Consider the following 24377-nt stretch of genomic DNA (forward strand, 5'->3'; position numbering starts at 1 on the left):
CAATAAAAGTGGTCCCTGAGATTATCTACCATTAATCATTTTGGTCATTCTGTGCAAAATTATGTTAAATAAGGATCAAAATGACAAAGACACCCACAATTTAATAAACTATGGCCCAAAATGATTTGACAAAAATTAAGGGTATTTTGGTCATTTTATTCTTATTTAACGAAGATTTTTTATGGAATGACCAAAATGATTAATGGTGGACAAACTCAGGGATTAATTTTATTAATTCCAATTTCAAAGGCCAAAGTGAAGAGTTTTGCAAATCTCATGGACCATTTTAGCTAAAAACCTCTAAATAATTTCTTTTTGGTTTTGGTTTGGGCCTATGATTGTTTTCTTGTTGGACAAATAGTTAAAGAATAGTCTGGAAGTGGCTCTAGAGTTTCCTACAAATTAGGTTTATTATGGTTTCTATATTGGCTAACTTATTTAATTGTACTTTTCGAAAAGTTCTTCCCCGCTATGTAACATTGAATGAGCTGGATTAGTTTGGATTATTGCTTTTATTGTGGACCCGTCAATTCTGACTTTCTAATGCTTATAACATTCAAGTGGAATTCATAGCTTTCATCTTATCATATTATTTATTCAAAAATTAAGAATTTCTCTCTCAAATTTCTATATTCAAAAATAATCATTCGTGATCACCTTGTTAAATACCTTCCCTTGTGCTATAAATATAATTATATGATTGATTTTATAGATAATCTTTTTCATATAGTTTCTCCTCTCGTAGAATTCCTAACTGATTGTATTAGGTTGCACTCCACTCATGCAACTTGTTATATAATCCTAGAAATAAATCAAGGTATGTAATCCTGAGGTGTTAGAATAGCGGCCTTAATTCCAGATTCTTCTCCTTAGTTATTGTTCCTTGTATATCAAGTAAATGTTAATCTAAGAAGTCATATGTCATATTAGTCTAGCAAAAGGACAAGAAAATTTTCGGTGAAATTTTATTAATTTCAATAACAATAAATTACAACTTGAAGTTTGACAAATCAATTAATTAACCTTGTGTGGACCAAAAAAATTAATAACAAGGTAGTGCCAGTCGAATAGGTAGAAAGATTTGAAGAAATTAGCTAGCTAGTTATATCTTTTGGTATCAGGAAGAGGTGTGCCATCAAGGAAGTGCTTGATGAGTGAAAGTCCTCTTGCAGGCTGATAGCTTGGAACTTGATGCCCTGCCTGTCTCACTGTAGCAAATGTTAGGCCTCCCTTGAACTCTTGTGTGTACCCAGCAACCTGTTCAACGACACATATAGAACATATCAAGACTTTTGAAGGTCTTCTGAAAATTCGATTACTGAAACAAACAACAGTAGAAAAAAATAAAAAATGTTGTATATAATACCTCTCCACTAAGGAACCAAGCGTGCCACTCAGTCTTTACTGGAAGATTCATCTTGTCAAGAGAATACTTTGTTGAAGTGACCGGTACCCTCCCATCAATGTCGCCACTGCACTCAATATTTTCATAAAAATAAGATCGTTTGTAACCCTAACACTGAAACTGCAAGGCCTTCTTTTCCTCAAGTATTGAAATTGCATAGCATTTATAAGAATATATAACATACGAACAAGAAAAAGACTGAAACTTGACCTGAAAATCCACACTCGAAGTCCATTCTCCAGGAACTCATGTAAAAGAGGTAGTACGGTTGATGCACTATCGCCCCATGTGATAACATCACTACATGGTTCCCAATCGTGTGAGAGTTTGGTGACATTGGCATGGAGAGCTTGTTGAACGTCAGGCCGATTCAAATAAGCATACACATAGTCCTCACTGCACGGATCAAATTTAAATATCTGCACGACGAATGTATTAGCGCAAGATTATGTTTTGCAATAAGCAGTGTTACATATATGCGGGAAATTTTTAGGGTTTTGTTTTAACTTACCGAAGTCCTTTTGGGTTTTGCAGTGAGGTTGGTAGACAAACATGAAGGGGCATAGATGTTATAAATGTCAACGTAATAGGTATCTTTAGCAGCATCATCTGTGGCGTCACTGCACTCCTTACGCTGATCAGTCTTGACATTAGGTGCAAAATTACAGTAGTTGTTAATAACGTTTGCAGTTTTATCTGAAATGATAGCATGGCTCGCAAGATAGTCGTACATTCCCCTTGTATCAGTTTCATCATTGATCACTGCATTCCCAATCTACATCATGTAACAAGGAAAGCTTTGAGTAAAGAAGAGAGATAGGGCATTTGCAATTTGCTAAAATTTTAATAAACTTTATATGCTTCATTATCATCAATGCTTTTAACATGTCATCGAGACAAAAAATTTGGATGTTAACGATCACACCGTCGAGTGGTGTTACCAAATACATATTGTAATACAAATATGCAATATGGTAATAAATATATATTTGATGGACCTAGGATATAGTACTAATAAGTAAATAAATACATGTGCTATAACATAAATGAATCAGTAACATTATGTGCCGGTTGGTTGTCTCACATAAAATGTATGGTATCATAAACAATAAATCTCGCATCTATTACAACAAGTGGGCAGTATAGTGCGCCGCATATATAAAAAAAGGAGAAAGATTTTCGCAACCCTTTTATGTTGCACACATCTATTTATTTTTTTTCCCCAATGCAAAATATTAAAAATAAACATGAATGTGTAATGATAAAGAAGAGCAGAAATACTTTCTCAAACAATAAATTCTCAGTTTTTTTTCCTTTTTTACCCAATTCATTAAGTGATAGTCAAGCATATAATAAGCAGATTTCGCACCCACCCACTAAAATTAGGCAATGTGCAACATCAGTCTTAAAAAAGCAAAAATGATGACCAGACCAAGAATTATGGAAAACCAAGAGCAAAAGGGATTATATGATGATACCACCAAATGTGGGAGTTGGCCAACCCTTGCCAGGAGCGACCAATCACCTCCAATGCAAGCATTTTTCCTATGACCTTTTTACAACTCACCAACTACCAAGAATCCAAGAACATAGAACCTCATGGAATCTAAATTCTAATTATTTGCTATAGATTTGTGCTTCCCAATTAGTCTAGAACTTAATTATTTGCCATTGATTTGTAAGGGACTCGCTGAGTTGATTAAGAGCAATCTTCCTTACAATCACAGTTCCATATTGAAATCCCCCTCCTCCAATATCGCTTATATATAAAACGAAAAAAAATTGTTTGTCATAGAGTTGGGACTTCCCAATTTGAGAGAGAGAGAGAGAGAGGAACATACTATTATGCCCTTGAGGTTGATAATGGTCTTGTTAGCCCTCTTATTATGGTATAGAATGGTATGTGCAAGTTGAGGTACATAATGCCCTGCATAACTTTCCCCAGAGATATAAAACTCCCTGCCCTTGTATTCAGGAAACCTCTCCAACCAATTCACCAAAAATACATAATTATCTGCTGCTGTGTTTCTATCCCCGCTCGCATCGTAATCAGATGTTCTATTTGAGTATGAAAATCCCACCCCAGCAGGAGACTCAAGAAACAACACATTAGCAGCTGAAGAAAAAAAGAGAGATTAAACTTTGAAGATTTATAAATTAAGGTCTGGTAATTGTGTTTTAAATATATACCATGATTCCATGAAAATCTGTTTCTGTAAAGTGTTTTTCCATCGCTGTGGATTCGGAACGGTCCAAGCTCGAGCATTGCTCCATAGGCAAGAGAAGAACAACCAGGTCCTGTGAAAATATTAAGCAATGGCAACCTTATAAATGTCATCAAAGTAGTAGTTAGTAATTTATGTCACTGGATCCAATTTACTCAGGATGCAAGTGGAAGTTAGTAAGACTAAACTAGAATGATGTTCTAAGATAATTCTATATATACTGGTGTATGAGATGCATCGGTGCATTGGATGACTAAATTTGTATGATTGAATTGTTACCATTGCAATCTAACCGTTTAAATACCAGTACACTCCATAAACCAGTGTATCGCAACAGTCTTATGCCAAAATATTGGTAGAAAGGAGAAGATGTAACCGAATTGTGTAAATAAATGATCATGTGTCATGCGGACAACTAAATTATTTGTACTTATCTGATAAATAATTGATCAACATACAAATCACAAACATTTTCAACGTCCATTTTATATTATGTATATTTTCCAACTGAGAGACATATTAGATTCAGCATAAGCGCCGAGATATCCTCCACAAGGGGCCAGCCCTTCCGAAAATTAAAGAGGGGTGCCAGGATTAGCCTTCTGGGGAATTTTCATTAAGCTTCACATACGTCAAGATTAACAAAGAGTCATGTGTGTGTTTGGTGCGACTATCGCAATACAATATGTGGTGTTAGGCCTAAATCATTGAAAAAATATTAATTGATGTAAATTTACAAGACAAGCAATTGATTACAATTAACCTTTTGGGTGATGAAAATTATTGTTTAGGGCATCAATAATTGAGGGACATGATTAGCTATAAATTATTATTCTTTTAATAATCATATCAGGCCGAAGAAAAACTAGGAACCATCATGCAAAGGTGTGGGAACACTACAAAGAGAGTGGGAAAATACAGAAAGAAAAGATAGGTTGGAGTAGCTAGTACCACACAAGAAGCATTTTTTGGAATTTTTTTTTAAACAAGTGATATTTTACATTAATTTATCAAAATTTTAAGAAAGGAGATTAGAAATTAGAATTTGACTGCAGAAAAATGAGCACATTGCTCTAGCTATTTTGGCTAAGCTTAAGCCAGCTATTTAGTTGGGATTTTAGTGGAATACTTCATATATTTCCACTTCTATCAATCACCAATAATTAAAATAAAGGAAAAAAAATGTATACCTAGACAAAGAGATCACAATTAACCACCCATAACTTTCGCAGCAAATGACAAATTATAACATCATCAGTTGAACAGGTGGTATTGACATTACAATTTGCAGGTAGGATAGTAATTTACCTCCATTGAGCCACAGAAGAAGAGGTGAAGAATCCTTAGCTTGCTCAGCTTCAACTAAATAGTAAAACATTGCACGGCCGGCTTTTTTATCCACCGTAACGTACCCGCCATACTGAGAGAACTTCACGTTGGGTTGTCCAGGCAATTTAACGATCCTATCCTTCACCTTCAATCCTTCCTGAGGATGAGTTTTGGTTGCGTTTGCGTGAAGAATCGCCACGAAGGGGCTCTTGTCGATGCGGGCGACGTTCTTCAATTTGGACCTGTGGAGCTGTGAGAGTGCTTGCGATTGCTTGCTTCCATGGATTTGAGTTGCGAAGCAAGAAAGAATGAGAAGAGATAAAATTGCCAAACAAGGCCTAATTATTTGCATTTTGATTGTATTCATGGTATTAGTATATTTTTGGTGTCTTTTTAGAGAGAAAGAATGAATGAAAGGGCTTCTGGGTTTTGGATCCAAAGAAAGAATGATTGTTTTCAATGTTTGGGTAATTCCGATGATATTCCCAGGAAAGGTTATGAGAGCTCACTCATTTTTATAAGACAAAAGTTAGTCACCAATCATGTTATGCCATGTGAGTAGTGTTTTGGGAGTGATTGGGGTCATTTAAGAACACATGCAGTTAATTATATAAATGAAATAATCCAACCTGACGAAAAAAAAAGTGTGTGAAGGGCCGACTTCTAAGGAAAATCCACCTTCAGCAAGATTCTCGGACTTAATAGTCGCTTATTAAAAACTTGACTCAACAAACTGAGAATGCCTTACAAGACAAAAAGTATACATTCTGTGGTAATAATACAAGGATAAGTGTAAGTTTATCTCCAACTAACGTTGTATCATTATATCACATGAAGCCGCAATAATAGTATATTCATACTATTTTTTTCAAAGGAAGATCAACGGGTGGTTTTACCAAGGCAATCCATTTTTTCGGGGGTCAAAAGACTTCTAGAGGCATCTCAGTCTTCCTCTTGCCACCACTCACCAGCGTTAGGAGTCGAATTCAAAACGTGTTGTGTGGGATACGAGTTTGAAATTCATCCCCAACTACTAAACTACTATGTGATAATCGTGTGCTCGTACCGTTGAAATTGCTCTCCTACAAACCACTCACTTCCTTGAAAACTTTATATTATTAGTGTTCTTGGTCATGATTAGCTGCCCACCTAAAAAAAAAAAATTGTCCATTCCAAGATGATGACCCCAAGAAGTTAATTCTTATAATTTGCGTGGGACTTGAAATGCACCACTTGCTCTCCCATCTTTTTAGCTATCTTTCTTCGCTCATTCCCGTTTCCACGAGGAAGCTGCTACACCTAAGATAATGGATAAAGATGCATATTTTATTACTTGCACTCAATTAGTAGGACGCACACAACCTTTAACTTTCATACATCATTATCATTTTTTTTTTGCGCATATTAAATTATTGTAATGAATACCGTATGCTAACATTAATACTACAAGTGTATTTTTGCTCACTATCTTCAAGTATTGGTAATGCTAACTATGTATCCAACTTATTATTATTTTATGAGTCTAAATTTTGAGATTTGTGTATATCCACTATATAAAGTTCGAAACTTAAATTCATCTAACGGTAATAAATAGGATGGTGAACAAAAATATTCCCTTTTATATTAGAATCTATAATATGTAAATTTTTTGTCGAAGATACAATATAACACATATTCTTACAGTTGTTGGCAATTTTAAGAATGACACTAAGAGCTTGGTTCGGGACTGTTTTTGTATGGGCTACGTTGTAATTATCGTCAGATTAATTTAAACCATCCAACATGTTTGAATCTAAGGGTTAAAAAATTATGTCAAAATTTGTGTGAAAAACATGGTTTCACAGATCCGCTCTTTATATGGCTTTTTATCTAAATAATTATGCATTGAAAACAAAATCCTTATTTAAGATTTGTTATCTCTCTCTCTCCTTATTAATACTAATTCAATAATCTCCCTTTCTCACTCGCTCCATTTTTTCTTCTCCCCATTCTCCTGTTGCATCTTGTCCCCTTTCTTTCTTCTCCATCTGGTATTAATTCCATTCCACCAATTGCAACACCTATAATTGCTATACGTTTAGAAATTACTATTATCACTCTAAAAATATATCATCAGTCTTGCATTTGGAGTTGTACATGCGGCTTTTTTAAAGTGTTAGACCACCTCTAAAGGAGATATTCAATTTTAAATTTAACAGTCTATGTCGCACTTTGACATATTTTAAAGTTTTTCTCTCTTTTCTACCTTTTGTTAAAAAAAAAAAAAAAGTTTTTCTCTCTACTTGATATATCAAATTTTAAACATAAATGTTAAATTATAGGATCAAGTACCTAAAACCCTCAACTTTTTAGTGTCATTCCAAAATGATCTCAACCCTTTTAAACATTCAAAACAAGTACCCAACCTATTAAAAATGTCATATCCGCTAAGCTTAGTTAATTTTTCAAACATAGATTATGTTCTTTTTTTAGTCAAATTACTTCCATTAAATAAAAAGACAAGTACAAGGAAAAGAGAGCCCAAAGGCAACCTACAACCTAAATACAAGCCCAACAACAAAAAAAGAAAATATAGTAGATAAGCCCAAAAGTGGCCAGTTGAACAATAACAAAAAAAAAAACCCTAAGACTGGAATGTAAACCAGCAACTACCAGATACGCCTCCATCGTATCACAAGGCCACCACCACCACTAAGAGAATGAACCAACGAAACAACTAGATCAACAAAAAATGAGGTAAGCGAGCCAACCGTGCAGTGCGCACTCCCATAATCCTACCAGATAGTATTAAAAACACTGTAATAGCCCACCCAACACCCGATGAGAAGCACACAGGCCGAGTAGTAGAGGCCAATGGTTAAGGACCCGCAATTTAAAGTCGCACCGGAGCAGGAGAGGGCCATGAAGGTCCAAATCTAAGACCAGCTCATGGGAATTGAGACAAAGTTCAAAGAACAAAGCTTAAGGGAAGCCAAAACAAAGACCAAAAGAGAAAAAGTTTAGAAATTAAAAACTTTTTGAGTGGAATGATGGGGGAAGGATGAGGAAATGAAGGGGGAAGAGGGAAGATGTGGAGGGTGTAGATGGATGGGAAAAAGGGAAAGAGTGCTAGAAAAAAGGTGGGAAGGATGGGGGAAAAAGGAAGATGCTAAGGGTGGAGAAGGACGAGAAAGAGGGAAGGATGGCTAGAAAAAGGTGAGAGTTGGGCTACCGCCGACCCTAAGCCAGAGTAAGGAGCGGCAGCTATGATGGTTTCTTTTTTCTTGAAAGTCTAGGGGAGAAGGTTTTAGAGAGAGAGAGAGAGAGAGAGAGAGAGAGAGAGAGAGAGAAAAAAAGTGTTAAAAGTAAACATAGATTATGTTGAAAACCCATTAATTGGGTATATCATGGTCAATATTAATATTAGTTGTCTCAAAATTTGAATTTTAAACATAAATTATGTAATATGAAACCCAATGAACAAACAAGTATTAAATTGAATAAAAAATGAACCCAAATTGAAATTATATTATGAGGGCAATCTCCTATCAAAGAAGAGGGTTAAGAATTCAGATAAGATTTCAAGGAGCTTGTTTCTACTCATGTGATTTCCTCATACGTCAATTGTCAGCTCATCAAGCTTCCAGTTCTTCTTTGTAGGCAGTGAAGATGGTGGTGGGCGGATCATGACAGTTCATACCATTTCAGAAACCTACATGACCTTCTTCTTGATGTTGGCAAAAGGCCTCGTGCTATATGAAGGTGGGCATGTACATATAAGGCATGGATGATCCACTCCCCTGGGCAATGTGGGATCTAACAATCCACCCCCCTTAGGAGCCCGACATCCTTGTTGGCACACTTCCGGCCAAGGATTGGCTCTGATACCAAATTGTCACATCACAGCCCGGGCACCCACCACATCCCAGGCTCGACTCCGCCATAACACGATATTATTCACTTTGGGCCCCGACCACACCCTCACAATTTTGTTTATGGGAACTCACACGAGAACTTCCCGGTGGGTCACCTATCCTAGAATTGCTCTCGCACTAACTCGCTTAACATCAGAGTTCCTATGGAACTCGAAGCCAGTGAGCTCCCAAAAGGCCTCTTGCTAGATAGACATGGGAATATACATATAAGGCTTACAGGATTCTCAACCCTGGGTGATGTGGGATCTTACAATTAAAGTTAATAAAAAGCATTTAACAGTTCATTAAAATTTATTTGAAGCTGTTGTCAAATTTGATAGTAACCCGCCTTGCTGCTAATTCATGTCATGCTGCATAGGAATTTACATATCGGTTGGAAAATATTTGTGTTATTTTTACTGTTATTGTTGATCTGGACCTTTTGACATCTCATTTGGAGATGCTTTTAAACAATCTTTTTTTTTAATATTAAATTGTGTAACCATTTTTATTTTCATCATAAGTTTTTTAGGGTAGTGCTACTCACACACTCCTTTTTACTTTTCACACACCCTTATTAAATTTTGTCCATTGATCTTCCCAATTAATTCTATTCGATGGCTAGAAATTGAAAGGTATATGTAACAAGTAAAATTAAGTGTATGAATAGCACCGTTTAATGAGTCGATCTTTGTTTTTGCCCTAATTTGAACACCCCTTACACACACACACACACACACACACATATATATAGGAATCCTTAAACAAGAGGGATCCCCATTAAAAAAAAAAAAATAGGGACACCCTCTTGACTGTTAGATTTGGCTTTAATGAAATTATGTGGTTGAGATTCTATGGCATGTGATTTAATCTCAACCATAGAATTCCATTAAAGCCAAATCTAACGGTCAAGAGGGTATTCCCATTTTTTTTATAAAAACGGGGATCCCTCTTGTTCAAGGGGATGCATATACATATATATATATATATAATTTAGGATTCAATGATTAAAAAAGGGAGTTTCTATTTTTGCTCACATGTCTTATTTTCTAACTATTTTTAATGAGAAGGTTAGATGACAAGTTTATGCTACCTATTTGTCAAAGGCTGAATTATGTGCAATATGCATGGACCAAATCTTTTTTTTGGGGATCTTAAGGATCTCGTGATCGTGACCATTCATCGTACATCTTGCGGTCAAAAATCATTTCAAAATTTCAAATTTCAAATTAAAGATAAATAGCCACCTAACAGGCCGAGTAGCAGAGGTCGGTGGTTGAGGACGCACGATGTAAAGTAGCATCGGAGCAGGAGAGGGCCATGAAGGTCCAGATATGAGACCAGTTCATGGGAATTGAGACAAAGTTCAAAGAACAAAGCTCAAGGGAAGCCAAAACAAAGACCAAAAGAGAAAAAGTTTAGAAATTAAAAACTTTTTGAGTGGAAGGATAGAGGAATGATGAGGAAAAGAAGGGGGAAGAGGGAAGATGTGGAGGGTGTAGATGGATGGGAAAAAGGGTTAGAAAAAGGTGGGAAGGAGGGGGGGGAAATGAAGATGCAGAAGGTGGAGAAGGACGAGAAAGAGGGAAGGATGGCTAGAAAGAGGCGGGAGTTGGGTTGCCGTCGACCCCAAGCCAAAGCAAGGAGCGGTGGCTAGGAGGGTTTCTTTTTTCTTGAAGGTAGAGGGGAGAAAAGGTTTTAGAGAGACAGAAAAAAAAATGTTAAAAGTAAACATAGATTATGTTGAAAATCCATTAATTGGGTATATCATGGTCAACATTAATATTAGTTGTCTCAGAATTTGAATTTTAAACATAAATTATGTAATATGAAACTCAATGAATCGAAACGGGACCCAAATTGAAATTATATTAGGAGGGCAATCTCCTATCAAAGAAAAGGGTTAAGAATTCAGATAAGATTTCAAGGAGTTTGTTTCTACTCATGTGATTTCCTCATACGTCAATTGTCAGCTCGTCAAGCTTCCAGATCTTCTTTGTGGGTAGTGAAGATGGTGGTGGGCGGATCATGACAGTTTATACCATTTCAGAAACCTGCATGACCTTCTACTTGATGTTGGCAACTAGAGTTGTAAGGTGAGTTAGTAGTTTTGTGTTGGGTTTGGAGGTGATGGCATGATAGGGCTAGTGGTAACCGTTTGTTGGTGGATGATATGCTTTCCATAACCTTCTATTGATTTTAGAGGCAAAGTATGCCCTAGTTAGTTTAACAAATTTTTAACTAGTGCTTAACGAATGTGACATTTTCAATTGGTTGGGTACTTATTTAGAATGTCTAAAAATGTTTAAACCAATTTGAAATGACATTAAAAGGTTGGGGGTTTTAGGTACTTAATCCTATATAATAAATGCTTTAAACAAATAAAAAGGACGGTGAACCAACAATCACTTATAATAAATGTTTAAACCAACAAAATTAAAGTTAATGAAAAGCATTTAACAATTCATTAAAAATTATTTGAAGCTGCTGTCAAATTTGACAGCAACCCGCCTTGCTGCTAATTCATGTTATGTTGCATATGAATTGACATCTCAGTTGGAAAATATTTGTGTTATTTTTACTGTTATTGTTGATGTGGACCTTTTGACATCTCATTTGAATATGCTTTTAAACAATTTTTTTTTTAATATTAAATTGTGTAACCATTTTTATTTTCTTCATAAGTTTTTTAGGGTAATGCTACTCACACACTCCTTTTTACCTTTCGCACACTCTTATTAAATTTTGTCAATTGATCTTCTTCAATTAATTCGATTCGACGGCTAGAAATTGAGAGGTGTATATATATATGAATCCTTTAACAAGAGGGATCCCCATTTTTCAAAAAAAAAAAAAAAAAAGGGGACACCCTCTTGTTAAAAGGGCTGCATATATAATTTAGGATTCAATGATTAAAAAAGGGAAAGGGAGTTTCTATTTTTGCTCACATGTCTTATTTTCTAACTATTTTTAATGAAAAGGTTAGATGACAAGTTTATGCTACCTATTTGTCGAAGGCTGAATTATGTGCAATGCATGGACCAAATCATTTTTTCTGGGGATCTTAAGGATCTCGCGATCATGACCGTTTATCGTAGATCTTACGGCCATAAATCATTTCAAAATTTAAAAATTAAAATTAAAGATAAATAACACCTAACGAAAACTGAACGCATAATATATGATGAATGATCACTGAGATCCCTAAAATCCCCAGGGCCTGAGATTTTGGAAAAATAAGGTCTAATTGCTATATTAAATCATATGAAAAATCAAGAAATAATTCATGCAATTATATATCAAAGTAATGCATGCACATAAGTAACTAATGCTAAATGAACAAGACATAATGGATTAGAAAAACCTAGAAAATATGGTTGAGGCAAACGTTGGACACTTTGTCTTTAAGGCAAGTTTATGCCCCACTATGATGCTCATGGTTGATTGGCATATGTCTCCCAAGATACAACGATCACGTCCTTGTAATAGTAGCACTCCAAATCACAAGGCTCCATGAATTACTATTGTGTTGAAAATTTTCTCATATGGACTCAATGAGACTCTCTATTATTTAGTGCACTATAGGTTTGATTATGTAAAACAATGAAAAGTTATTTTGTGATTATAGGGGGCTTCTCTATTTATAGAATGTGAGATACTTCTTTAAAAAACATATGACTATTCATGAAGAGTCAAAAGTTATAACTTTTCATTTAAGTAAACACACATTTCTATCAAAATGCTCAACTTCTAATTTCTATGCAATTAATAAATTTAATATAATAATAATAATATTATTATTAAATTGACTCGATTGAGATATCATTATGTCATGTTATTCTGACTTGACTAGAGATGCAATCGTAAACTTCTGCAAGTTCCCATGAATGAATGAATGACACACGGAGAGATCATATCTGCAGAGATCGGATCGCACAATAATTGTTCAACAGCCACTGAAACTTCAGCAGCAGAGAGCTTTTTCATTCAAAGTGTAAGAATAATAACTACGCCATCAGTCCTATAAATATAACAGACAATTAGACCTTGCTCCAAATACCAATAAATTAATATGAGTGTCTTATGATCCCTTGAAACCTGAAACTGATGAAAAAAAGATGGGTGTGTGTGTCATGTTTCAATTTTTTTTTATATAATTTTAACGAAAAGTTTTCGGGATTGTTCATTTTAACGAAAAATCATATTTTTATGCTAAAAAATCAATTATGGTACTATTCATTTTACCATTTATTTTATCATTATTATTAAAACTCAAAGTTTTGAAGTCATTTTCTTTAGTTTTATTTTTTATTTTTTATGATACAATCTATTTTCCTTTTCTTGAAGTAGAAAGAACAAAAGATTGAATGAAAACAAAAGGTGAGAGGATAACTGGTTTTGGACTGTGATGCAATCATTAAAACTAAGGTCATGTTCAATTAAAAGAGTTAAAAATAGTTATGTTCAGAATTATAGTTATTTAAAAAAAAATTATTTTTTAACGAACAATTTCAGGTCATACTTATATATCATTGTCAACCGAAGGGGCCAAATATAGTCACCTCAATAATTTATTAGTTTTAAATTTATAATTTAATTTAATTATACTACCTTTGAATGTTTTCAAATCTAACTGTTGAATTTGAATTAATTATTGCAACTGATGAGCTGGGCTAAAAAAAAAAGCGCTAAGAGAGAGCTACATTTGGCCAGCCTGATGCCCCTTTGGCCAAATAATGGCCTGGTGGGCTCTATAGAATTATAGCCAGTCATCAATTGGAGATGAATTTTTGGGCAAATCAGGTCTTTTTTGGCATTTGGACCTTTAGCCCTCTCCATTGAAGATGGCCTAAGGCGCCAAGGTGCTAGTATGTGCATGTGGAACCTTTTTTTGTTTTGGAAGAATGCTAGCAATATGCTCATTTAGACCATTTTGATATGTCTTTTCAATTATTCTTCTCATTTTGTAATATTTCACGATGTTCTGAACCGATACCTTTTAGGTCACCTTTAAAGTTCATCTCTTGAAAAATTAACTAATCTAAACCTGTTTATAGGCTAAATGGTTATCCAATAAATCGTCTACTCTATTTTCTAGGTCATCCTTTCTAATTTGGTTTTTTTTTTTTTTAACAAAATTAATCTTTAAATGGTGATCTATAGAGTAGACGGTTCTAATCACTAAAACTAAACTACAAGATGAGAAAGAAAGCTAAAAAATGTATTATCATCCCCTCCTCAATCATAGTGAATAACTGATATATGGTTTACATTGTATAGGATGGGTGTGGTTAGGGATTCCTTCATTGAAAGCATCATACTTTTGACTTTTCCCTTGGACGCTTATGCTCGTCCATAACGCTTTGATGTGATGATTATTAAGAACTGATTGATCAATTTGTATCTAGAAAACAAAACAAAACAGATAAGAAGAAAACATATGAGGGGTATTATAATGGCTAAAAGCCTTTCTGGAGAAAATATTTTCAGAACCAATTCTTACTAAAAAATACAAGTGAAAGCACTTCAAGTGCTTTTATTACCTAAAAACATTTTTGCTAAAAATATTTTTAGTCATTTTGAAAACACTTCTGAACGAACCCTTAATATTGTTGCCAATTGATTAATTATAAATTTCAAAACTATTCTGGAATGAAAAATACTTCTTTGGTTGTTCAACCGTGACCGACGCCGATAGAAAAAAAAAAGTTTACGAACAAGATATTGCTTATTGCATACAAAATTTATTTTCCATTACATTATACGTTTTAAATTATGTAATATGTCTTGGTTTTTATGGATCTTGGCCTAACTTGCAATTTGGTCGAGCACTAAATATTAGTGTACGTCTCCATCTAGCTAACAGCCGCCCTTCAGCATTTGGACGCACATCACAGCCCAATCCATGTCTAGTCTGTAAGAACATGAGGATGAAAAAGATTGTTATGCTGGTGATTCAAAAAGTCTTATAAAAAGAGGATGTCCTATTTTATATGAAATTTGACTTATGTAAACTGATTTTTACCGCTTATAATTTGAAAAAAGTCTATATGGATGTTCTATGTGAATTTTAATAGGAGAACCAAAAGGATCGTTTGCCAATGGGATTTTACATCATCAAGATCAAGTGAGAAATGTTGGAATATGATCATGATGATATTGGCTTTACTATGTGTGTATTTGATGTGTAGAGGTGCACCATAAGATTGTTGTATTGATATACACTTAAGCAAAGATTGTATTAAGAGGTATGACTTATCATAAGGGTTATACCTTTCAATAAGTGATTTGTCTTATCATGAAAGGATAAGATCATTCAGAGAAGTCTCACAACTCTTGAAAAGATAAAGTTAATTTAAAAAGGAGAATTCATTCTTCTAGGCAGATCATCCAACGTGAAATGGATTCTCGTCTTCCCTTTGGTGGACTATGTCTCCCTTGACACTCATAGTAAATCAATAGTCTAACAACGTTAGAGATTGATCCTGATTTTACCAACGATCCCATGTTCTCAATTTCGGTCTCTGACGACTCACCTATTTGGTGGTCAACGTCCACCCTAGGAACGGAGCGGACGCGATCTTGCCCTGTGACACAATAGAGCTTCTTGTCCTCGGTAGCTACAAAGACGGTGGCTACTCCCGTGGTCGTTTCCTTGGACTCCCGGACGTCTCTGGACAGACTGATTGGCTTACGGCGCAACCGTTGGTTGGTTACGTTTGGGTTGGTCAGTTGGGTTTGGCTGGGCGAGTTCTTCGCAGTGACCCTGTTGAAATCCATGGCGGGTTAGGGTATTAGGAATAAGACAATACCTACCCAAGAGAATAGAGGAGGGCTAGCTAGTATGATATATGAGCCAAGCCTAGAGAATGTAATTGTAGCAGAGGCTCCATATGTCCAGAACTTGTATGTTGCCTTATGATTGTTCTTGGGTACATGGGGGTCATAATGTCTCGTATTGTTTTTCTATATTTGTGCATGCACCAAAAAGCTGAAAAGGAAATTATATATAGGGTTATTTACGCAAAAAAAAAAGGGGGAAATTAGGGCTACATACTAAAAAAACAAAAAACGAAAATAGGCAAAAATAAAAACAAAAATCTATGTGTTTTAAATAAGATAAGAATATGCATGTTGCATTAACAAACCTTATATTAGAAATTAATTCCTTATTGGTGGTAATTAGGTATTTTATTCTAGTTTACATTAACTTGTAACTCAAGCCGTCTTTTCTGTTTTTTTTCTTCTTCTTTTACCTACTATTTTACCTTTTTTCTCAACATAATTTTTATAAGGGTAATGCTAGGGAGACCATTTATTTAAATCATAAATTGTAAACAATAAGACGTGGTTGTTAATGATTGAATTATTATTTAATTATGAATTAAAATGTTTATTTCATATTAACGACATATCGTATAGTTTGTAAATATGGTCTTAAAAATTAATCTGCATAACATTACTCTTTTTCTAGTGACACATTTTTTGGCAGATAGTCCTACCCTTCCCAAATGGACATTACACACTGTCGTAATTTTACATACGGACAACATCCTTTCTACGACGTGTTCTTACTACTTAGCTAGTTACTAATCACATTGATCGAGCAGTGTTTGAGAAGTGAATGTAATTTTCGAGTACTTGGCTTACATATGCATGTTATACCGGCCGACTCTAAGTTAAATCCACTTGCATCCAGATTCATTTTAATTTCACTATTTTAGAATTTTGCATGAACAAAATTCGCTTTAGAATTTAATTCGTTACGGATGTTAATTAGTTACGTACTCTTGGTCATCACCGTCTAAGACACTTATCGCAACGTTTTTTTTGCCGAATTTTAGAAAGTTTCATTAAGTTTGAATGGAAATGTTTACATCAATTGCAAACGCATGACTCAAAATGCTCCCATTGATGAAGTCCGCCATCATATGGCGAGTCACAAACGCTTAGAGCATGTCGTACTTCTAAATTCTACACAATTCTCCTTTTCAAAATGATGACAATAACACTTTCATTTTGGTGAATGAAACATTGTTAAGTCTATAAAGATGAGCATGTACCAAGTATTTAAAATGAGATTCACCTTCTCTTGATCTTTAGAGTTCATTGTCACTCACCAATAGTTTTGGTATTAAAGATTGAGATTAAAACATTAATTAAAATGCATCTATTTATTTTTTCTATCTTTGATTTTAAATCTAATGTTAGTGATCATGTATTTCTTTGTCACCGAATGATCAAGAAAACATCTATTTTAAAATGATTACATATTTTTGCGGGTCATGTTCGTATTTGAATTTTCCATATGCTAGCTTAATGACACATCTGAATTCAGAATGTCCATGTAGGCATACGAATCAAGTTGTGCTGGCTTCATCACCTTCTAGGTGTCAGCCAACACAACTCGATTGGGGTGCCCAGGTGGACATTCCAAACCAGGTTGTGTCACTTAATAGGTCATGTGAATTAAGTTAATTTTCACATGACATGCATGATACTACATATTGCCAGCTGTTGGTGCACGCACCGCCAATTTAATTTGTAGTTTTTCTCAATTAGGACATTCAGTTAAAGTGGTATCTCATCATTTTCACGCGTCAACTTTTTTTGGTATGTGCATTTTTTTAAACAAACGATATTATCTATACGGGAGTAGGTGGGCTTAGTCTCACAATGAGTTAGCAATAATGTGGTTCAAATTCGCCTTTGGCAAGAATCAGATTTAAGACCTCTCACTTACAAGTGAAAAATGATACTACTGACTATAGCACTAAAAGACAGTATTTGCGTTTTTTAAGAAGCGTAAAATCTCAAACGTGGAATTTCCATATCTATGCCAATTTCTTTTATTTGTAAGAAAACTCATTTTCGTTGAACGTTGTGTATATATGTGAAATCCCAAAATGCCCTTAATGTGATAATTCAAGGTTTTGATGATAATTTCACCTACTTCATTTCTTATCCAACCTACCCCGACTATCTTTTGAATTTCTGTACACGACGATTTACAAAATTCGTTCAGGTAACACTATAAAATGTGATTAACTAGAACACTGATTTTACTTTTGTATACTAGTTTACATCACCCAAAATTTTAATTATATTTACTTCAAGAAGATTATTGAAGAATTTTCAATTGGAATACTGATAAAAAAGAGCAAAACATTCAACATCTATATATTACTATAACATACAAGTTATTCTAATTAGAACACAAGCAGGGCAACCAATCTTCTCGAAAATGAAAAACAAAATTCAACATTATTATTTTTTTGGTCGAACTGGAAAACAAGAAACAACTCTTAACAAACCCCCAAACCAAAATCAACCAAACATATCCCTCTCCCTCCTCTCTTGAAAGCAACAAATTTAAAGAAACAAAAACACTGTGGAGTAGCCATAGCTACCAAAGCATACACATCTATTGAACTTCTGCCTCACTCACAACCAGGCCTCATGCGACGTTATCCTAATCCACATCGACGCTCACGGGAGACAGTGGCAGTAGCACTGCCATCACGAACAGAAGTCAAACCACTGCTACCACCAGTAGCTGTGGACTTCTGTTCGGTAGCCTTCTCCATACCTTTCTTCACTTCCAACAAGCTTATCTTGTACAGCTTAAGCTCCTCCTCTCCCATGGTCTTAATCGGCTTAATCCACTGCGGACCACACTTGTCATGGTCCACCACTTGGCCTAGGGTTTTGCTCTCTGATGACTCCTGGTCGTCCGAAACCTCCACCTTAGCGGCATGCTGGGCTAGCATGTCTTCGACACGGTATTGCCCCGTGACACAAAACAGCTTTTTGTCCTTAGTCTCTACATAAAATGTGACTTCTTTCCCGGTTCCCTCCTTAAACTCCCGTACGTCTCTGGACAGGCTCATTAGTTTGCGCCGCAATCGTTGTTTGGACAGATTATTGGTTCGGGTTTGTTTGGACGAGTTCTTGGAGGTGACTATGCTGAAATCCATGACGGCTTAGGGTATTAGGAATAAGACAATACCTATAGCCAAGATAATATAGAGAAGAGGATTGGTATGATATATGAGTCAGGGCTACAGAGGTATTTATAGCACAGGTTGCATATGTCCAGAATTCCTTCCCTTGTAGGTTTGCCCTATGATTGTTCTTGGGTATATGGGGGCAATAATATCTTTAATTCTTTTTCTTTATTTGTGCATGCACCAACAAGCAAAAAAAGGAAATTATTTTTAGGGCTTACTTATCCAAAAACCAAAAAAGGTAATTATATATAGGGTTTCCGTAACCAAAAAACAGAAACGGAAATTAATTAATGGATAATTATTGAAAAAACATTGAAGGAAACAATCAAGCAAACAACAAAGCATTATTCTACTAAGTAAGACCAGCCATGTGATTCCTAAAACACCATTGTACTCGGTTTTGCGCTAAGTATTCCATTAGATCTAGGTACTCGATGTATTTTCTTAGAGTCTCTTTCCAAATGTTCTTAGGTCTTACTTTACCTCTTTTGCCTTGAGCATCTGTCTCATAATCGCATTTTCTAATTGAAGCATCCATAGTTCTTCGGTTGACATATCCAAACCGAAATAACAAAGAAGGAAAAGAGGCAAAAATAAAAATATGTGTTTTTCAAATAGGATGAGAATGCATGTTGCAGGAAGGGAAATTTCACCAACTCTTTACTAAATCTCCTTCAACCTCACAGTGAAAGAAGTTCAAGTCTTTTGTGTTCTTTTTCTTGTACCTTATATTATTTTTCCTTTTTGCTTCTTCTTTTTCAACATACTTTTTGCCTTATATTGTTGTTGAGTTGAGCACACTACACATTGTCGAGATTTCACGGGTTAATTGTTGTTGAGTTGAGCCATTTGCTAAATAAATTAAGAGAGTTTAACTAAAAATATTTTCATGACACTATCTTTTGCTAAAAAAATTATAGCCAACTTTTTTTATTTTTAAGGACACACACTAAAACATGGTTCAACATACAACTCCACCCCAATCCAAACACTGCTTCGACAGTCATCGGTTATATGTAAAAATAAAAAGTAATTTTGCAAAAGGAAGAATTTGATACAATTAGCATAAAAAAATTTCACCTACTAACTTTCCTCCAATAATTTGATAGTTGTGATTCTTTTAATGTAGCACATAGTAGCTTGGGCGTGCCAACTTTTGTGGTAAGTGCAATTTTTTTTAAGAATGTAGCATCTAAGGACATAGAAATCTCATATATTTTAATATTTTTCGCAACACAATTTTTCGATAAAAAATAAACATTAACCGTTGTGTACAAAATTGGTTAAAGTTGTATATGAAATTTCAAGAATAGCCTTGTACTTATTTTATGCTTCAATACGTAGTTCATTATTATGGCTCGTTTCTTTATCCGTAAATACTTGAACAAGGTTTTATGTTGGTCGGAATTGGATCTCATCCGAGAATCTCCACATCTTAATCATTTATCGTGTATCGTACAGTCAGAAATCATTTGATTTTTATTATTTAAAATTAAACACAAATAGTATCTGACGAAAACTGACCGCACGATTTACGATGAATGATTAGGATGTCAGAATCCTTAAAATCCCAAAAAATGGGTCCGGAGATGATCATTTTCCATGTTGGTCAACCGATACTTAAGTAGGGCGATAAGTAGTCAAAATAAAAATACATGCAACTGACACGAATACGAGAAGTTGAGATTACTCTATACTAAAACGAAATTGAAAAACACTGTTTATAATAGTGATTTGACAAAATTCTTTTTCTGCCCAAGTTCGGCTTTTTTCTGTTTAGCACAGTGAATTTACAATTTTTTTCTTCAATCACCTGTTGACTGAGGGTGCTGATTTGTGTTAAGTGTGACGGTGACACTTTCTTTTTTTGGTCAGAAGTAGAGAAATTCTATAAAATAAAGTTCAAACAGACAAATTACATCAAAGATCAGCATACAGAAAAAAAAAAACGTCACTTATGCAAACAAAGCATGAGTCAAGATTCTTCCCTATAGCAAATTACAAATAGTACACAAAGGAAATAAACATGAAACGGTTTCAACCCAAATACAAATCCTCCACAAGGATTCAAACAGTGGAGGCCCAAAGGCGGCTCACAGAGAAAACTCTACAAGCCTAGGTGAGAGATCACCCGCCGCAGTTGCTTGAAAACCATAAACGGCCGACAATCCACACCGCCAGATTCACACCACAAAATAACAATTATTCACCCCTATATCGGGGTCATACACAGACCTTCACAAGTCCCAAATAAATAACAATGCTAAATCACATAACAACAGCATCATAAAAACCAAAACAAAACTGAAAATTATCACCAATAAACCTACAAACCAAACGGAGAAGCCAAACCTCAATTGCTATAACCACTGCCCGGTAACCAGCAAGAACAAAGTTCCAAAGCCGGAGAAGTAGGACATGAATCAGAACCAAAGAAGGAGGCGGGGCAAAGCTCCGCACCGAACCCAAGTGCTTGGTTTCGCACACCTTCAACTGAATGAGCAACGATTCGCTCTTGAGGTGAGCAGCGGACACAAGAGCTCGGTCAAACTTCTCAATCGAAAGTGTGACGGTGACACTTGCTTATTCTAAACCACCGCCACCATTCTTCTCGCTAAAAACCACGGGCCACAACACCATTTTCCATTCTGCCAAAATTCGAGCTTTGCATGCACGAATTCGAATCCTTTCCTAGGTTTAAAATTTTCTTCCCATCCAAAACGGATTCACGCACTTCGTCCACTGGCGCTCCCACCAATCAACGGTGCAGTGTTCTCTTCGTCCACCGGCAATTCCTTGTGGGTCCCACTAAAACCCATCTAACGAATCAGAGTTCCCAAAAAACTTCATTTGAAGTACAAATCTCGTTCCGCTTTATACTAAATAAATATACCATGTGCCCAACGACTAAGTCAACAAAAGTCAACATATACTCAGTAAGGGTATTTTCGTCATTCTCCCACTCTAAGGATTTAAAATACTATAATTCAGGGACAGGTCGTTACACAAGAACCATGTACCACAAGTCAGCAAAGATTGACGGCACCGCGACCACGGAGAGCAGGGCAACCCCAACTCCTATGAACTGGTTTTCTAATGAGAAAAAAGGTATGCATACTTCAAGCAGGCTTTCAGTCAACTATAAACAAAACCTCACTTAAGAACACAATTTGTGATTTTTATAAAATTTGAGAGAAAACATATTAAATTGAAACGATCTCAAGGATGATATAACATGCTAAATTGATTAGTAAAGAAATATATATTTCCGATGACAAGTTGCTATCTTTTTAACTACCCATTCAACAACCCAATGTCCTGGATCAAACCCCTAAATTAATTAAAGTCCTCCTCGAGCATCAGTTTTTCTGGGAAAAGAAATAAAAACCAAGTACAGTTTTGGCTTCCTTGTCCATCAAACCTATGTCATTGTGCAGCAGGTTTTAGGGTTTCGCTAATTGACAAGTAATAGAAGAAAACCCAAGAATGAAATTTCAGCTCCACAAGTACAAGAAAACCAACTCAAGTCTGAAAAATGAGAGTCTATTTCGGTTTCTATTTGTACACTTCGAATACGAAGGGAAAAAACAAAAAGGGAAAGAAAGCAAGCAAACCAGACAATGTGCAGGTCTCTCTCCAAAGATTATGCGCAAAATAGACCTAGCTGATATCCTCCAAGTTGCCCTCTCACTCTCTCTCTCTCTCTCTCTCTCTCCCCCCCCACTCTGGTTGTAACGTAAGGGGACTTTTCTTTTTCAGCTGTTGAGATTGATCCAACGACACCTGCAACTTACTCCTGGCAAATACTCCCACTCGTGATAGCCTCGTGGATGTTGAGATTGATCCAATGACACCTGCAATGAACCAAATTGATGTAAGCATATTTTGCAGACCAAGCCAAGTCAAGAACCTTGTACTACAAGTCTGCAAAGATTGGTGGCACCATGACCATGGAGAGCAGGGCAACCCCAACTCATATGAACTGGTTTCCTAATGTGAACGTATACATGATTAAAGCAGACTTTATTAACAAAACCTCACTTAAGAAAAAAGCTTGTAAGATACAGGACACGACGTACCTTACAATATAGCTCTGAAAGCTAGCTGCTACAAGTGAATGTTGCAGAATCAAATGGCTAAAACTGTTAGAATGTCATCCAGTTTAACATTATGGACATCACAAATCTTCAATTTCAACTTTCCCTTGATACAAACTCAACAGTTGAGGTACTTGGTCTAGGTATCTGGTCACAAATCTCTCCAAGAACAGCTTCTCCACTTGCAATAACACATAACTCAAGCTAAAATTTTCATTTATCAATCCTTTCAATAACAAAACCTTAACAACTGAACACCTTGGGATGATTCTATTCTCCAAACTTAGGCACAAAACCGCTGGGCACTTTGCGAGTAGTCCCGATGACCATCCCATCTTGTTGACAAAAAAATCCATTGCTAGCGTTATTTTTTTCTCAGATAGATTCATACACTGCGGGTTTTTCCTGAAAGCAAAGAGAATATCATCCTCAGACCAACCCCAACTCCTGTAAACTTCCCGACTTCGATCCCATATCAACTTACTATTCTTACTAGACAATGAGCGTAGCGCAAACATAAAAGTCGCTTTTTCAAGATCAAGTCCCTTATCCCTCACCTCATCCACAACTTTACCAAAATTTTCAGGCTTTTGCATTAAAGTTTGGGTGCATTGAGCTAGCATCAGAGAAATGCATGATTGGGAAACACCCAATTCTCTCAACAGCCCAATATTTGGAGCCACATTCTTGCAGTGACCTTCCAAGAAAATTCGAGATCGAAACTTGAAAACCGAAACAACATTCTTCTCCGAAATCAGACTCCTAAGGAACTCATAAGTGGGTACAATTCGGTTCGCCAAGCTTACGGATAAAAGATGTGGAGTAGAAGCCAGAGTTTTGGCAAGCTCCTCCTTGGAAACTCCGAGGGAGCTGAAAAACTTGATCTTGGGCAAAAGGGTTCTCTCCGGATACGCCAACAGAACTCTCGGGTACGACCTGACGAGCTTTGAGATCTGGATTTCGGAGAAGCCGTGGTCTCTCAGAAGGGCCAAAACAGAGTCTGCCCTTTCTGGGTTTTGCAATTCGAGCATTTTGGACGCTGAAATTGCAGCTTCTGGGGACAACCCACATGACCTTATGAGGTAACCGACGGTGAAATTGTGTAGGTTTTCTGGGATTTTTGAGGTGATGGGTCTGTAAAGCAACTGGTTTTGAAGAGAAGAAAGTGAGGGTTTTACATTTTCAATCACTAATCTCTTGTTTCTGGAAGCAAATGGAGAGGAAAATATTAAAGAGTATAACCTGGGGGTCTTTGAGCTGCAGAGTAGAACCATGTTAGATGCTGCCGGCGACGAACGATTTCTCACGGCAAACCCCAGAACCCTTGGAGTGGCTCTCAGGTCTCTAGAACCCATAAGTAGGGGTGAATAAAAACCCACAAATTAACCTCAGGAAAAATTAACAAACACACGTGTCGT

The 24377-nt window shown here is 35.8% G+C and overlaps 2 protein-coding genes across 3 annotated transcripts; both read right to left on the bottom strand.

Moving 5' to 3' along the window:
• Nucleotides 1-952: 952 nt before the first annotated feature.
• Nucleotides 953-5570, bottom strand: LOC103957600 (serine carboxypeptidase-like 40). The gene is made up of 7 exons (XM_009369782.3): nucleotides 4939-5570; nucleotides 3596-3703; nucleotides 3247-3521; nucleotides 1917-2180; nucleotides 1616-1824; nucleotides 1367-1472; nucleotides 953-1257 (listed from the first exon to the last, which is right to left on the bottom strand). Exons 1-7 carry the CDS (start codon nucleotides 5324-5326, stop codon nucleotides 1099-1101), a joined length of 1509 nt encoding a protein of 502 aa, XP_009368057.2. The 5' UTR covers nucleotides 5327-5570; the 3' UTR covers nucleotides 953-1098.
• A 16761-nt stretch (nucleotides 5571-22331) lies between these two features.
• On the bottom strand, nucleotides 22332-24323 carry LOC103957674 (transcription termination factor MTEF18, mitochondrial). 2 transcript variants are annotated; one of them, XM_048585968.1, is made up of 2 exons: nucleotides 22942-24323; nucleotides 22332-22716 (listed from the first exon to the last, which is right to left on the bottom strand). In XM_048585968.1, exon 1 carries the CDS (start codon nucleotides 24312-24314, stop codon nucleotides 23040-23042), a length of 1275 nt encoding a protein of 424 aa, XP_048441925.1. In that variant the 5' UTR covers nucleotides 24315-24323; the 3' UTR covers nucleotides 22332-22716; nucleotides 22942-23039. The 2 variants fall into 2 exon arrangements, with proteins under 2 accessions (XP_048441925.1, XP_018505459.2); XM_018649943.2 differs by lacking the exon at nucleotides 22332-22716 and adding an exon at nucleotides 22717-22852.
• Between the last annotated feature and the right edge of the window lie 54 nt (nucleotides 24324-24377).

The sequence above is a fragment of a genome, unplaced genomic scaffold (assembly GCF_019419815.1).
Source record: "Pyrus x bretschneideri cultivar Hongxiangsu unplaced genomic scaffold, Pyrus_bretschneideri_v1 Contig24, whole genome shotgun sequence".
NCBI lineage: Eukaryota > Viridiplantae > Streptophyta > Magnoliopsida > Rosales > Rosaceae > Pyrus > Pyrus x bretschneideri.